Source organism: Schistosoma mansoni, chromosome 5, assembly GCF_000237925.1.
Source record: "Schistosoma mansoni strain Puerto Rico chromosome 5, complete genome".
NCBI classification, from domain to species: Eukaryota; Metazoa; Platyhelminthes; class Trematoda; order Strigeidida; family Schistosomatidae; genus Schistosoma; species Schistosoma mansoni.
Genome location: NC_031499.1, coordinates 2457900 through 2473123, shown reverse-complemented (window position 1 = coordinate 2473123; position 15224 = coordinate 2457900). Strand labels below are relative to the sequence as shown.

Genomic DNA, 15224 nt, shown 5'->3' with positions numbered 1-15224 from the left:
TTGTTTGTTTGAATCTTCCCTTTATATTTAGGATTGCGATTGATCAGTCTCTCATTGAAATATGTGCGTACTGTGCGTATCGCCTCGATATGGCCTTAATTTACAAGCATTATAACCACAGATGAATATTGGCTAGCAGTGGAATCCAGGACGCACAAGCCAGTGGCTATCTTGACTCAGTAGATGAGTGGATAACGCGATGGCGTTAGAAGAGAAAGGTACTGGGTTCGAGTCCCAGAGTGAACATCAAATCTGAGATGCAGGTACATCCAGCTGACGAGTACCAAATAGGACGAAACGCTCATCAAACTGGATTCCACTGCTACCCACTATCCATCTTTGTTTATTGTGAAGATAATTGAAATTTTTGTCCGGCGTCAAACGTGATTTTTTTTATGTTAAATCAATGACGATCCAAAAACACATAACCGAATAAATGTAAAGAATAATGTACTCAATAGAACTAGTAATATATCGAATTAGGTAAATCAGCTTAAGATTTTACACTTAAATTTCCGATATCGAACAATGGATAGGGCAAAGTACATTGACTGTAAAGGTTAAACTAAAAATTGTTTATTCAAAATTGAATATTCACTAATGAGAAGTAATACAAAGTAGAAATAATCAAGAAACTACATAAAAAAAACGGTGAATAAAAGGGAAGTTCAAATTTCCGGGCATAAACTAAAAATAAGAAAAAGAAATATATAAGACATAGTATACATAGTGCATAGCATCTATAAAATGATTGAGAAACAAGATGATCTTACGGCGTTATGTTAAAAGCATCTATAGAAATGATAGGATTTTCAAATGTAGATCACAATCATCAAAGAAGTGTCCGTATCAGATAATGATCACGAAAGAGGGCTACGTTCACAGTATTGAAGTATATAATACTTAGAACGTACTTTGACACGGGTCACACTACTTTCAACACAATGCGTTGTTTGCTGTAAAAAGTATAAAATTCAATGATTCTTAATTGATTACTTTATCGCTTATGCGTACTTGGAGACAATCACTGTTGCATTCAACAGTGTGTCGAGGTTTTTGGTAAGGCATGTGAATACAATGTTGAACGTGTTACGCTAACGAACGTACAAAATCACGCTTAATCTTTGTTACGACATCGGCTAATACGATGCTGCCTAGTAATAATTGGCTGGTTACAACAGAAGGCAATATAAATTTAATGACTTCAGTAGCTTACTACAGTAAGTACTATTATTAACATAACACCTACTACCTATGTACGGTAGTTCTTTACATAATAGGAAGAAAACTTCGGTAAACTCAAACACTATAGAAAACCGAATACATAGTTCCGAAAACTGTAAAAGTGTTGACTGTCAATTATCAAGAAGGTCAAGTGAGCGTTCAGTGCACATGCTTCAATGGTGATTCGATTATTGATTATGCAGCTTTCCCAAAGCCAAATTAGTTATGAAGTTTATACATATTGAATATGAGTATGCAAAATAATAATGAAGAAGAATATGGATTAAATCTATGTGCGCTTACGTTCACAGGAGGATTATGTATTTCTATACCTATTCAGGTTTGCTGAAACGACAAAGTAAAATAGATCAAACATTTATCGAAATATGTAGAACAGCTCAGATGTATTTTTACTTAAACACCTAGGAGCTATGATTGCCTAAAGTATATTTGTATAGAACAGTCAGGATGTACGTTTGCAAAAACTGAGTAATAGGTATCAGAAGCTTTCATAAAACTACTGAATTGATGAAAACAGTACGCATTGCGAGAGGTATTTATGTATGCCAGAATACTTAGTGATTAAAAAAATATGTGTACATATATGACATACATAAAGTATTCCCAAAACTTTGAAATACGGCTTCTGTAAACAGAAAAACAAAGTTGAAGAAGAGTTTGACGATTTATGTTGATTGGCTTAGTAGAAAATATCCAATTTCTAAAATCAAACGAACAGACTAAAGGAAAGCTTCAATTGTAGGAATAATGTATGTTAGATTCTCATAACTACTGAACTGTGATTGTATATCGTCAAAATTTCTTTGTCGATAGGTTTAAACTTTGACAATGAAGCCACAGGTATTTTCAAAATCTACAGAGGATAAGAGAATTTGATACTTGTCGATGGAAGGCTGCGGTTTGTAAAACTGAGTTTCGTGAGATCATTGTCATGAGGTGTGGATTGTTTACCATTCGTATTCTGCAGTGTATGTTTTCTTTGAATTTTATTCCATTTTACGAGCTCGACTCAATAGATACTGGACAAATTAAAGTATACAGTTATGTATGTGATCTTTATTAGTTCGAAGAAGCTTTAATTACAAATATAATGACTTGAAAGTAATGTCAAACGGATAGGAATTACTTCTGCTTGGTTAATAAATGTACGTTTTGTATTCTTTATTTGACTGCTAAATCAAAAAAAGTGTTCCGCTAAAAAGATCAGTCTATTTTCGTTACAGATACTAATACTCACCACTGTTCTCAGGTATTAAGATGAAGTTCAAAGAAGCGGATTATCATTTATACTCACATAAATATATTTCAATAGCAGTCATTGTTTTATGAATATAAATATGGGTTAAGATGGTCGAACAATCAAGCTAAAATAGTTGTCAAGTGTTCATCGAATTGTGAGAAATAAAACATTCGGTGAGTTATATGGTTTCACGTGGCAAATAATTCATTCATGAAACTGTGTTTCCTTATTTTAATTATTACATTTGTCAGTCCTGGCTTGTCACTAGGAAACATGTCTTATAGGAAATTCTACCTTGCGATACTCAGTTTCCCTTAAATGTGAAACATGATATTAAGAAATATCTCGAATTGTCTGAAATTTTCGAGAACTTGGAATACTTTAAACATGCTGTAGACTTGTTCATTTTGTTTGCAATTATTATAAGCCGATGGAACCAGGTCTTCGCTTGTTCATTAATTCATGATACTTGAAAACCATCGGGAATTACTTACGTCAAATCATTTTATTTGCTATTGAACTGATAGTGAAAATTCGTTGTGGGAATTTAACTGGTGTTTTGTTAATGTGAGCAAACACGCGAAAGATACACCTCAACAATATCAATTGAATGACTATGTGAGGCGTGTGAAACTTATGGGTTTGATCGCTACTTGAATAGTTGCTTCGTACAGTTAAGGACTGTCAAGTTTTAAAATGACTCATGGTTTTCGCCAAATTCCCTAAACAAATTAGTCAATGTTATGGAATGAAATTATAATTATCTCGTTAAGTGTATATGTTGCATGTATTTAGATCAGCATAGGTAATATAAGTAATCATTTACGTGGTATTTGTATATCACTTCTTTTCGACGCTTCAGCTAAAGTAGAAAAACAAAAGTAATGCTCCTATGCATAGAATTTTCTAACAATATATACATATTGTATGTGCATATAAAAAATATTCATTTGATAACTACCGTTTTCATTGCATGAATCGTCAAAAAACGTTTCATGGGTACTGAGTACTTCAAATTTATTCGCTGAGATTGTACAATAAATTACACAATGGGATTTTGCAAATACTGAATTCATAAGTTAACATATTCGTTCCAGCATTATGTTTTTCCAACATGTCATATGGGTCAGTGAAGAAGGCTAAAAATGATGGCAAAGATGTGATTTAGTCCAATTTGTCAAATGATATTATCACAATAAAATAAGTTTACTCAAGGAAAAGTAATAAGGCAGAAAAGCTAATAAGAGAGTAAACATGAAGTGCTAAGTTCTTATTTTGTGAAAGCACGTAAGAAGCGTCATTAACTGAAATTTGGGACTCGAATTAAAGTGATATAGATGTTCGTATGCAAGAGTGAAACTGACTCTCGGTAGCTGTTAACTAAGATAAAAGTGAAATCTACTTAGTATTACTTGTTTGACTCTTCCCATTGATGTTTAGGACTGCAAATGGTCAGTCTCTTATGGGCATATGTGCATACTGTGCGTATTGCCCCGATACAGCCTTGATTCACAAGCATTGTAAGCAAAGATGGATAGTGCGTAGCAGTGGAATCCAGGACGCGCGTCAAGTCCTATTTGGGACTTGTCAGATGAATGTACCTGCATCTCAGAGTTGGTGTTCAATCTGGGACTCCAAATGAGTATCGTCCGCTTCAAACGCCATCGCGTTATCCACTCATCTACTGAGTCCAGACAGCCACTTGCTTGTGCCAATTAGAGACTGACCAGTTGCAGTCCTAAACATCAATGGAAAGATTCAAACAAACAATACTAAATGAATTTCAACTTCGCTCCATTGTACAAGCAAGTGGATATCAGGAATCAGTAGCTGAGTGGATAACGCGATGGCGTTGGAAGCAATAGTTATTGCATTCGAGTCCCAGAGTGAACATCAAATCTGAGATGCAGGTACATCCAGCTGACTAGTCTCAAATAGGACGAAACGCGCATCCAGGATTCCACTGCTAACCACTATCCATCTTTGCTTAAGTTAAGAGTGGTTTTGAATTTTATTTAAGAACATTTTCATATGTGTATTTCTACATATCGATTTATCAGTCTAATAAGATTACTTGAGCGTTTCATAGTGACTGAAACGGGTAATCAGGGTGTATGCATGCAGTCGATATATTACTGAAAAACAATGCGTTTGAATGAACTAGTTGTAAAGGACATAATAGTTTAAATATTTAACTCGTTCACAAGCGATTGACTTTATATGACAATACGAGGAAGAGAGAAATCACTGAAATGTTGCTTTTAGTATAAGTTCTCCACGTATGATTACTTTGTTTTCCATAAAGTAAAACAGGAATAGTGAAAAAAAACATGAAACGATTATGGAGGAGACGTAGGGGAGCAGATAAATAGGTTCCCAAAAATAAACTGACTAACCGATCGAACCCAGGATAAACAATTTTCGAAGAACTATAAGAACAAAAATGAACAATGAAGCAAGTTTAAAAAATAAACACACGACAAGAATAACAAAAGCATGAGAACAGAAATAGAAGGAGAGTACAAACAACATGGATAATCTGTCACCGAATTGCTATGAAACAAGTAACAGAAATGAAAAGTCAGAACACATATTCAACAACAAAGCATAATTCAAGTCTAGAAAACAAAATAGACTAACATTCTGCTTGTAATCTCTGATTTCCTGGTGAAATATTAATTGTAAGCAATCAAAATGAGATTGCATTTATCGATTATAAAATTTCAGTGTTGGTCGGTCGACCAGACAGGAATAAAAAGTGATGGCACACTTCTTATTAGCTCACAACAAGAATTAATTTTTGTTCGATTATGATTTGCAATAATGAGGAGCAGTCAGCTGCCGTTATTTCGCGTGTTGAATAATTATCAGACGGTTGATGTCAATGTTTTCGTTCGTCACACCAACGTAGTGTGAATCAAGAAATTTTCTTAGGCGATCAACAGCCACTCGCACGCTGATCACATAAGTGATCTTCAGTGAAAATAATACGAACATACTAAAAGTCTGCCTACAGAAACACTGTGCTGTACAGTTGGATACACGAGTGTGACAATTATTGAGAACGTGAGCATTTATGAGCGGAATGTTGTAAAAACCAAACTTCAGAAAGTTCAAAGGTTTGACTCACATACCCCACAAAAACAAATGGTCACCAAGACACAATCAAGCTGTCGGTACTCACGTTTTTCTGCAAGCCTGTCTGCCTCTTCCTTTCGAATTCCTATGGTGAAATGAAACAATTTTACTCACTCTTCACTTTCCTATGTTACATACAAATATCAGTCGATAGGGCAATCGAAACATCAGACACGATTTTATCTCAGCTCACAAAGTGGTGCAACCAAATCAATTAAAGAAAACAAGCGGTATATTGGGAAATCGTTTATGTTGCAATGCGCCAATGAATGTTGAAGTAATCTTGAAAGTGTTACGGACTTGATGAAAACAAAAATTGACCATGAGCTGAAGCAAACTGACCCTGTTCACATATATACACGGTTTTATTTGCACTTGGAATTATTCAAACAATGTCTGATCAATCCAGTTTCACGTCCCATTTGAGACGAAAGATGCAGGTGGAGAAAGCAGCTTTGTGGAGCCGTCGTCGTGAATGTCATGTGAAAAGGGTCAACGCAAGTACACGTGCGGCAGGCTTTCGAATAAAATTGCACATTTACATCAAACGTATGAAATATGAAAAAGACTTACTTCCTCGTTTTACCCTCCGCATTCCTAATGAAATATTAATTGTAAGCAATCAGAGTGAGATCGCATTTATCCACTACATAATTTCAATGTAAGTCGGTAAACCAGACAGCAATAAAAATTGATTGCACATTTTTATTAGCTCACAAAAGGGGTTGATATTTTCGGATAATAACTTAACACAATTAGACAATTATCGTATACATCACTTTGAAATCTACAGTTATCTACAGAGAACATTCTCTTTCTTCTGGTACACAAATGAGTGTGTGTGTGTAATCTGAAGTTAAATCAAAATGAAATGTGTGTAAATACACTTACCTTTTCGCTTGTTTCCCTTTCCATTTTTTCCACGTTCTATTGAGGAAAAATGTATATTTTTGATTTTATTTATCATCCTGAGTGAAGAAGTAATGTCTAGACTTTTGCTGTATGTCACACGTATGTATCGATTATATTTGTTCACAACATTTTACGTGTTGTGAGCAATCATTTACATATGACGCTATGTTGAATCCCGTATGACGATTTTTTGATCGTGCAGAAACAACGGTATTGTTTGAGGTCAAATAATAAACACCGAATGGTACGAACAGAATCGAAATTCCAATTTTCATTCACTTTGTAATAAAACAAGAAATAATTAAGGCGAATAAGTCAGTGAACTGTGACCAGTACATTCGCACACTGGAATGCTATTGATAATTCGTGTTTATGTGTGCTGATGTAAACGTAGCTATAGAGACTACTGGATGGATTGAATGTTCTGCCTTTCGAAAGATATTCAAGATTCAGTCTGTTCAAACGTGTTTTCATGGCATCTTGAAATAAGTAGCTTATGATGAGTGCAATTATCATCCGAGGAATAATTCAAAACGACGTGGATAAACAAGATGACAAGTCGATAGATAGCATCGATAGTTTAAAAAATATAGATTACACACAAGGCTAATGAATACCGTTACTATCACTTCCCGTCTTCTTTTCTCCTTCTTCTGGAAATATAGAAACAGTTAGATGATATATTTATACATATATTTGTTTCAAGTACGTGACATGTTGTTTCGACGAGCAGGGGTAATGGATAATGTTTCCTTAGCCATTAACCACTGTTGTTATGTTTCCCATACAACGAATGTCGATATGTCTTTCTACGCATATATATATATATCCTCTTTCGAATATATAAGTCAAAATAATTTAATTAAGCAAAATGTTGACCTATTTTTCTAATCATGTATCTGAGTTCATTTCGGAACCTGAACTAAACAATACGCCTGTTGGAATCTAGATTATTATTTGAAGGATGACTACTATAATGGCCAGATTTGAAGAACCATTGTTGCATGGTTATCACGAACAATATGTGATAATACTTAAGTATTTGTATAATCCATCACTGTATGGATAAGTGACAGATCATTGTAGATGCGATTTCTGTTGAAATTCTTTGGAGAAACACTGCAGATCATTGCAAACGGTATATTTGATCAAAATGTTCAGGAAAACTCACGAATATCGCATTGGGAATTACCTTTTGCAAACGTTTATCATACAACGACCACTTCATGAGAAAACCACCAAGTAGTTATGTGAAGAATTTTGTGAAGCACATTGGGTTAGAAACTATCGTTATTGATATGGTGACATGCAAATTTGAAAGAAATAAGTTTATTAGCGTTGAATTTCACGTTACTTATTTCTTGGTTTATGACGGACTGGTAGCCGAGTGTTGAGCAATCCAGCGAATGACAAGTTTTAAATATTCATGGAGCCCCAGTAATTAAGTTGCGATTCGGCAGCTGACCTAAATGGCCCAAACTCCTGAGGTGCGAGATTGTGTTGGTTGAATGTGGTCGACAAGTTGTCAGGGGTTGATGTTTCGTGCTGTTCTTCACTGATCAGAAGTGTGTATCCACAGATTCAGGGAGACTGAGGTCGTTGACGGACTAGTACTCTTGTCACCCAGTTCAACAGTCGACGACTATACCAGTGAGCTAAACGGATCGAGACAGACCCCACGTATCAACGATGCTTACTTAGAACGAATTGATCACCAATTGGTTACCAATGTATTCTATGTCAATATTTCCATTAGGCTGATCGAATTCTATAAAGTGATCTGAAGCGTCAACCCTTTGATATGTTACGTGACATTGCTTGCGCATTATTGAGGCGTCGCATAGTGGTTGAATTTGGGGAATCTTGGTAATTATTTAACGATTGAATAAATGTTGACATATTCTTGTCATATAAATATCAATGTTTTATTCCTTTTGCATTCAATTCGAAACAAATTCAATCTCTGTGTAGATGGAAAATAATTCAGTCAATACTAAGAAATATAGGTCTATCTAGGCTGTTGTTGTTACATCCACGAATAAAACATCTCTAATGAAGATTTCTAACTTTCTGGAAAACATTCACACATTCTCATAACCATTCGTGCGTCTTAATTCATTATGAGACATATGAAATAAAATAATAACATAATTGATCGATATCATCAGCAGTTGACATTTTCTGACGATCTGAATCAAAAGTCGGTCATTTGAATGGACTGAAGAATTACTAGTGATCAACTTTCTCCGGTAAAAACACAGTTGGCAAGCAATCTCAAGTAAATACAATACATATATTCAGAAAGTACTCACCAGTTTTTTAGATTTGCAATGTCGAACAAGTGGTCAAATTGAGAGTTGCAATTGTTTGAGAATGCCGAAAATAAGGTTTTGTTGGAAGTATAGAAAAGAATTTGTAGGTCGACTGAAAATGTGTGATTGTTTATCGCAATATATACAGACAACACTAAGAGTGAAATGACCATGTAGATAATAAATTGTTTGAGTGTTCATCAAAAAATAAATTGCAATGTAAAATCCTAATATCCATTGTAGATTTATTTCAGTTTGTGTGTTTATGTTTGAACTGAACAGCAAATTGTTTTGAGAATGATGGCAAATCAGATATGAATTCACCTCCATATGACACAACGGCGGGTGTTAACGACAGATGAAAAGGATGAGAAATCTCAATAATAATAATAATAATAGCTTATATTTACAGTGTAATCTACGATTTTGTAAATGTGTGATACTTCCCCTAAAACGTCCGCAGGTGTGTTTTTCAATTTATCACTCATACCGTGCCATGGTTTAATTTATTCAATGCAAGATAAATGAAGTTTGAAGATAATAAATAGACGGTAAGACCATAAGATCATGTATTACCAGCCTTTTAACTTCGAATAAAACATTATTTTATAAATGCGTTATTGTAGCTGAAAACTGATGTTACTTTTTACACAACTGAACTAAAGAATGACAAGTAATACCAATAAACATTTTGTAAGGCATGAAAGGTAGCCTGATACAGTAAGTTAGGCTAGTGCACACGTTAACAAACATGTGAAAGGAATTAAACATAATTTCGGTTTTCCCATGTTTAACAGATTGACTTGTGCAGGAATATATATCAAATAATGCAGTATACAAAATGATTAGGCATGAAAAACAAGTCTTGTAACTCAATTTCTCCAAACCTTTAGAAATGTAACCTGTATCATCGCTATGTTATGTGACACAAATTTACAATCGGATGAAAATATTCTAGGTCCACATGTTAGAGCGAACCTCCAAAATACTTTTGAGACTTACTTAAATTGTTCGTGACATTTAGAACATGTCCACTGTGCAAATTAAAACCTGAAACAAGAGTCATTCGAAATTATGTAATAAGCTCTTTGATGGTTTGTTCAAAATATGAAATACTGTCTGTCAATTTTTGTGTTACTTGAGCACCCCCCAAAGTTACCGTTGCTAATTCCATAGGAACAGCAGCATGAAAATTTGGAAGAATCTGTAAATTGTGCATTTCTCCCAAAAATACACTATCAGACGAGAAGCATTACACACTACATTTTCAAGAATTCAAGTAACTTTCTGGTGCAACATTAAATAACAATAGGGTTCAAAAGAAATCTATTCACCATAATAAATGTTTTCTAAGTCGATGGTCATTTGTCGTTAATCAAATATGATAATAATTTTAGTTGAAATGAAAATTATTATTCTGCTGATAAAATATCAAAGTCAACAAAAGTACCGTCCGTCAGGTGTTTTGTGTGCAATATTATTCAAAGGAAAGAATCGACTAGAAGAATACATGAGTTTGACAGTCCAATTTCTGTGAAAACGTTACAGAAAAGTTTAAAATAAATGAAAATTTTCCAATAGCGTAGATGGTTTCGGAAGATGTAAGCTACGATCAGTATAGACTTCAGTAATCGACTCAGCTCGTCATCACAACGGTAAAAGGAAGGAGGCCGAATGCAGATATCATGTGAGTCACGTTATTATGAACAGATCATTGGTAAACGCCAATGTGGTGTAGAGATCGACTGTCGCATTACTAAGCAACGCGAAACATGCTTAATGTAATTTTATGTTGCAATTATTCAGCAGAAACTGAATCCCTCTACAAAAAAAACTTACCGACCGAATCTTCTGTGATGCTTCCTTTCGCGATTACTAAATGACGATGAAAAGTGAACATTATGCACAGCGATTGATTGCAATGAAGGGTACTAAAAATTCTTTGGGTTGAGTGGAATTCATAAATTAGAAAATATTCTGAATGCTTCGCAAGCTCAACAATATGAATACTTTCTTAACAATGACCTACCGTGAATGATGGCGACTAATGTCAATAAACACAAACAGTTGAGGTTCATTGTTGCTGCACGGTTTATATCAAATACGTAGAATTTTATACTCCTAGGATTGAGTATGCTGAGTAATGCGGAGGTGGAGTGAAATGTGTGCATTGATTACGTGTTTGTTTTCTTTTCTATGAAGTGAAGAGAACAGATAGACCAAAAATGTGTATGAAGGTTTTAATTTGTCTGACAACATGTTCTCTGATTGGGCAAGTTATCATTTTGTTTTTTCATGATTGACTACCTCATGACTTAATGTTTATACTACGTGAACCCACTTATCACTAATTACTAATCATTGTTCGGTAGGATAACATTTAGCCTCCATAAATTTAAGCACATTCCTTCTGCTCAATAATGATTTTCATTGCACAGGGTTGGTGATCATCAATTCTGGATTACATGGGTCATTCATGCACGAGCAACTTATCAAGTGAACGTGGAAATTCCATCTTGAATTATTATATTTTGCATCCAAACATTTACTGACTTATCGTGAATCAAGGTTTGATTTAGTAAACAGTCACTTTGAAGACCATAATATGTCTACTTTTCAATAACTGTACAACCAGAACACGTTGCACAAAAATAGTCACAAACTCAACCGTGAACCGTCGTTATAGGACAGCAAACATCATTAGCACGGAACCAAACATACTTCAAAATCAGATAGTCAACCCTTTTGTGGGTTTAGAAAATAATCGTCAGAGATTTGTTGTTTATCTTTTTTCTGTCAAAGACTGATATTGTTTGTTCATAGTAAATTGGTCCGTCAATACATTTAAAGAAAACTCAAAGTAATTTTTGGCAAATCTCATTCTTTCAAGATATCCAGAATGAAGTGTATATGTAACATTATTGAAAGTTTTTTAAGTTATATCATCTATTGCAGTGTCAGATATTAAAACACTTTGATTGTTTGATGTTACCCAAAACATTTGGCTACGCTGCATAAAATCTTATGATGAATAACATTGCTAAGTGATTAATTCAATGCTTTCAAATCAATTCATGATTACTGTTTTTTTGGCTAGGGTGAAAATGAACCGTTGACTTTTATCAATAACATTCATATAGGATATGACAATATGTCATCATAATTTATAATTTCATTCAAAACAATTTCTAACATTGACGATTCCAGCGGGCTTGACAACATTCAATTGTACTTCTGTTATAACAAAGCTAATTTGTTAAAGAAAAAGAATAAAGAAGTATCAACGGACAATTTTTTTACCGGGGTATATTTCGCATGTTGTAGTCCATTGTAAACAGATGAATTAAAAAAACACCGGAAACATCGAACTCATAGAAATGAGCGTCTCCGTATATGTACTAATGTTGCATGATCAAGTATTGAATTGTCGATGTAAACAAAGTTTCTGGGTACAAAATTAAGCATTGCATTATAGTGAGAAGTCATATGAAGTAAGTGAAAACCACGTCATGTGATAGTGTCAGAAATAGTAGACAGCAATAATCTGTAGAATAATAGACCAAAAACTGTGTACCTAAAATGGGAAAGGAAATATGTCACAGTTATCACAGATTGATGTTGAAACCAGGGGGAATAAGCAATGAGCATGACACTCCGATTTACAGAGTTTTGGTTAGAAATGGCAAATTTCTATAGGTCTGGCTGTGCACAGATTCCATATTCAAATATTTTGAAACCGAATCATTCTGATCTATGAAGTTTTAGATATCAGTATGTGACTCACAAACATCACGAGTTCGAGAACTGGTCTCTTGATTATCTATCATTCCTCCTGGAATAAACGTGCATAGTAGTGCTTGCATTTTTATTCACCATGTGCGCGCTTTCGATCGACAAAGTGACTTGCATTACAAAAGCAAGTTAGTCGTAGGATGCAAATTTAGGTGGCCCACATCAACAGCTTATTCCCGAAACTTTAATAGACTATAATATTGCAAGACTACTACGTTTGTATTAAGTCCACTAGATGAAAACATTACTTATAAATATGAAAGTACGACATCGGAAAATAATAATATTGAAAAGAGGAGCTTCGTTTCTAAATAAATCAGTGTGCTTCTTGCGCGTTTTTGATAACAGTTATTACAGAAACATGAGGTTAATAATGTGAAACGGAAAAGACTTTATGAGAGGAAACAGTTACTTATAATTTTCATCATCTTAATATGTTTGTAATGCTTAGAAGATCAAGTTTCAACAACTCACACTGATATTTGATAAAGGCCACATCCCTTTGTTTTTTGGTAATTCATCTATCTGTGAATCGAAGTGACCAGGTTGGTTTTGATGAAAATCACACACTCATTCATTATCTTATTCATTACCTGAGATATTATTTAAATGTTATAAGTTTAACTTGGAAGACTTCTTGTCGGAATAAATATAGAACTCTTTGATCAAAAAGTTATAAACACATCTGGATTGAGGTGAAGACAACAAATAACTCATTAGTTCCAGACAAAATAATTTGAATGAAAGCAAAATTGTCTATAAAACCTTAAACAGTCATTCAAAATTAAATACAGTTGGGTGAACGTAAAAGTTCAGTCGGAGAATGAAATATCAATAATATCAGTCACAAGAATAACTTTTAAAGTCACCTTACATCTCAGTTAGACACATTGATTATGCGAGATATACAAATACAACGATATTTGTGAAGGGAAAGTTGATGTGTGAGCTAGATGAAAAGGGAAGATTAATGACACAGCGAAGGGTGGCATTCGTAAAACTGAAAATTATTTGGAACTCACAACAACTGTCAGACAACATCAAAGTGAGAATCTTCAATATGAACGCTAAGACAAATCCACTGAACGAAGCTAAAACGTGAAGAACTACGTCAATATTCATCAAGAGAGCACAAATATCTATATACAACTGTCTACTCATGTGACTCAATGACCGCTGACCGGATATCATTAGAAACAGAGTGTTGTGGAAGAGAGTAATAGAGCTTCCAACTGAATAGGTAATAAGGAAAAGACGCTAGAAGTGGATAAGACATAGATTGTGGAAATCACTAAACTGCATCACGAAGCAAGCACTAACTTAGACTACTGAAGTGAAACACAAAAGTGGAAGACCGAAGAATGCACTTCGCTGAGCATTGAAACCAAACATGAGGAAGATGAATTGCAACTGGAAACAACTAATTGTCAAGATGAAACTGAAATTTCTGAAGCACTGAAAAACTGAAGGAATAGTGATACAAAGATTCAAGACAACCTACCTAAAACTAATCACGAACTCGGAGGGAAGCATTTGAGTCGACAAGCAGAAATACGTGGAAGACCTATCAGTGGCAGCGGAAAATGCTACAACAGTAAGAAATATGGAACGGCCAGATGAAACAACAAATAACGTGGAAAGATTGTACAGTGAGTGAGAGCAAACATTCAAGAAAGAATAAGGCGAACCAAACACTGAGATTCAAGGACATCAAGAAAGGTTGATAAAATAATTCGAAGAGCTCTTCAATTTGACGTTGGTCAGTGGATAACGAGGCATCAAAAACAGACCACTACGTTTTTATCACTTCATCAGCATTCAAAGAATTCATCTGGGTGATAAAAGTTTGGTAAAGTAACGCGCATTAACTGAAACAATTATTCGCACAATGAAACAAGGCAAATTATGTTCAGTGATGTTTCTTCAAATTGCAAAACAAATCAAACTCTGTGAAGCACAAGAGATACAATAATTATCAATTATGATCGTTTGGGCGAACGTACTGATTCAGTGATGGTTAACAGTATTAAACGGAAACTGTCGTTTCAGGCGGATCATCAGCCAGCATGATTACTTATTGATCATAAACTTTTCATTTTGACAGTGAAATACTACATTTTATACTATAATTTTTCTCTCATTAGTCAAAATCATATACGGAAAGTTTACATTAAATAAGATTATATTTTAGGTCAATAGATACTTGGTTCTGAAAAGTATCGTGAACAGTCGTTATACACTGTAAATGTGACCGAAACTGAGCATACAATCAATATTTCAAAAGACCTTGAATATGTGCTTTGGTTTACGTCGAAATGGTGACGTGATTTGAAGCTAAATTGAACAATAAAATTTTAACCAGACGAAGTGAAAAGTGGAAAAACATGAAAAGAAGTCGACGAGACAGAGACCAAACGGAACAAACAATGTTAAAAGAGGAGATATTTTGGAACACAGGCAAACACTCCTAAACGAATGTTTGATCAAAATCACTATGAAACTCGATAACATCAATGTAGAAGGTCACGCATCGAATCCAGTCTAAATCAACACACCGTCAAGCAGGTGAGTTATTAAATATAACA

At 34.4% G+C, this 15224-nt stretch overlaps 1 protein-coding gene across 1 annotated transcript; it reads left to right on the top strand.

Moving 5' to 3' along the window:
* Positions 1–6015: 6015 nt before the first annotated feature.
* Positions 6016–11367, top strand: Smp_058020 (hypothetical protein; the record flags this gene model as incomplete). Its single annotated transcript, XM_018797616.1, has 2 exons — positions 6016–6284; positions 11286–11367. The coding sequence occupies 2 exons, from the start codon at positions 6016–6018 to the stop codon at positions 11365–11367; spliced, it is 351 nt and encodes a 116-aa protein (XP_018652640.1).
* Between the last annotated feature and the right edge of the window lie 3857 nt (positions 11368–15224).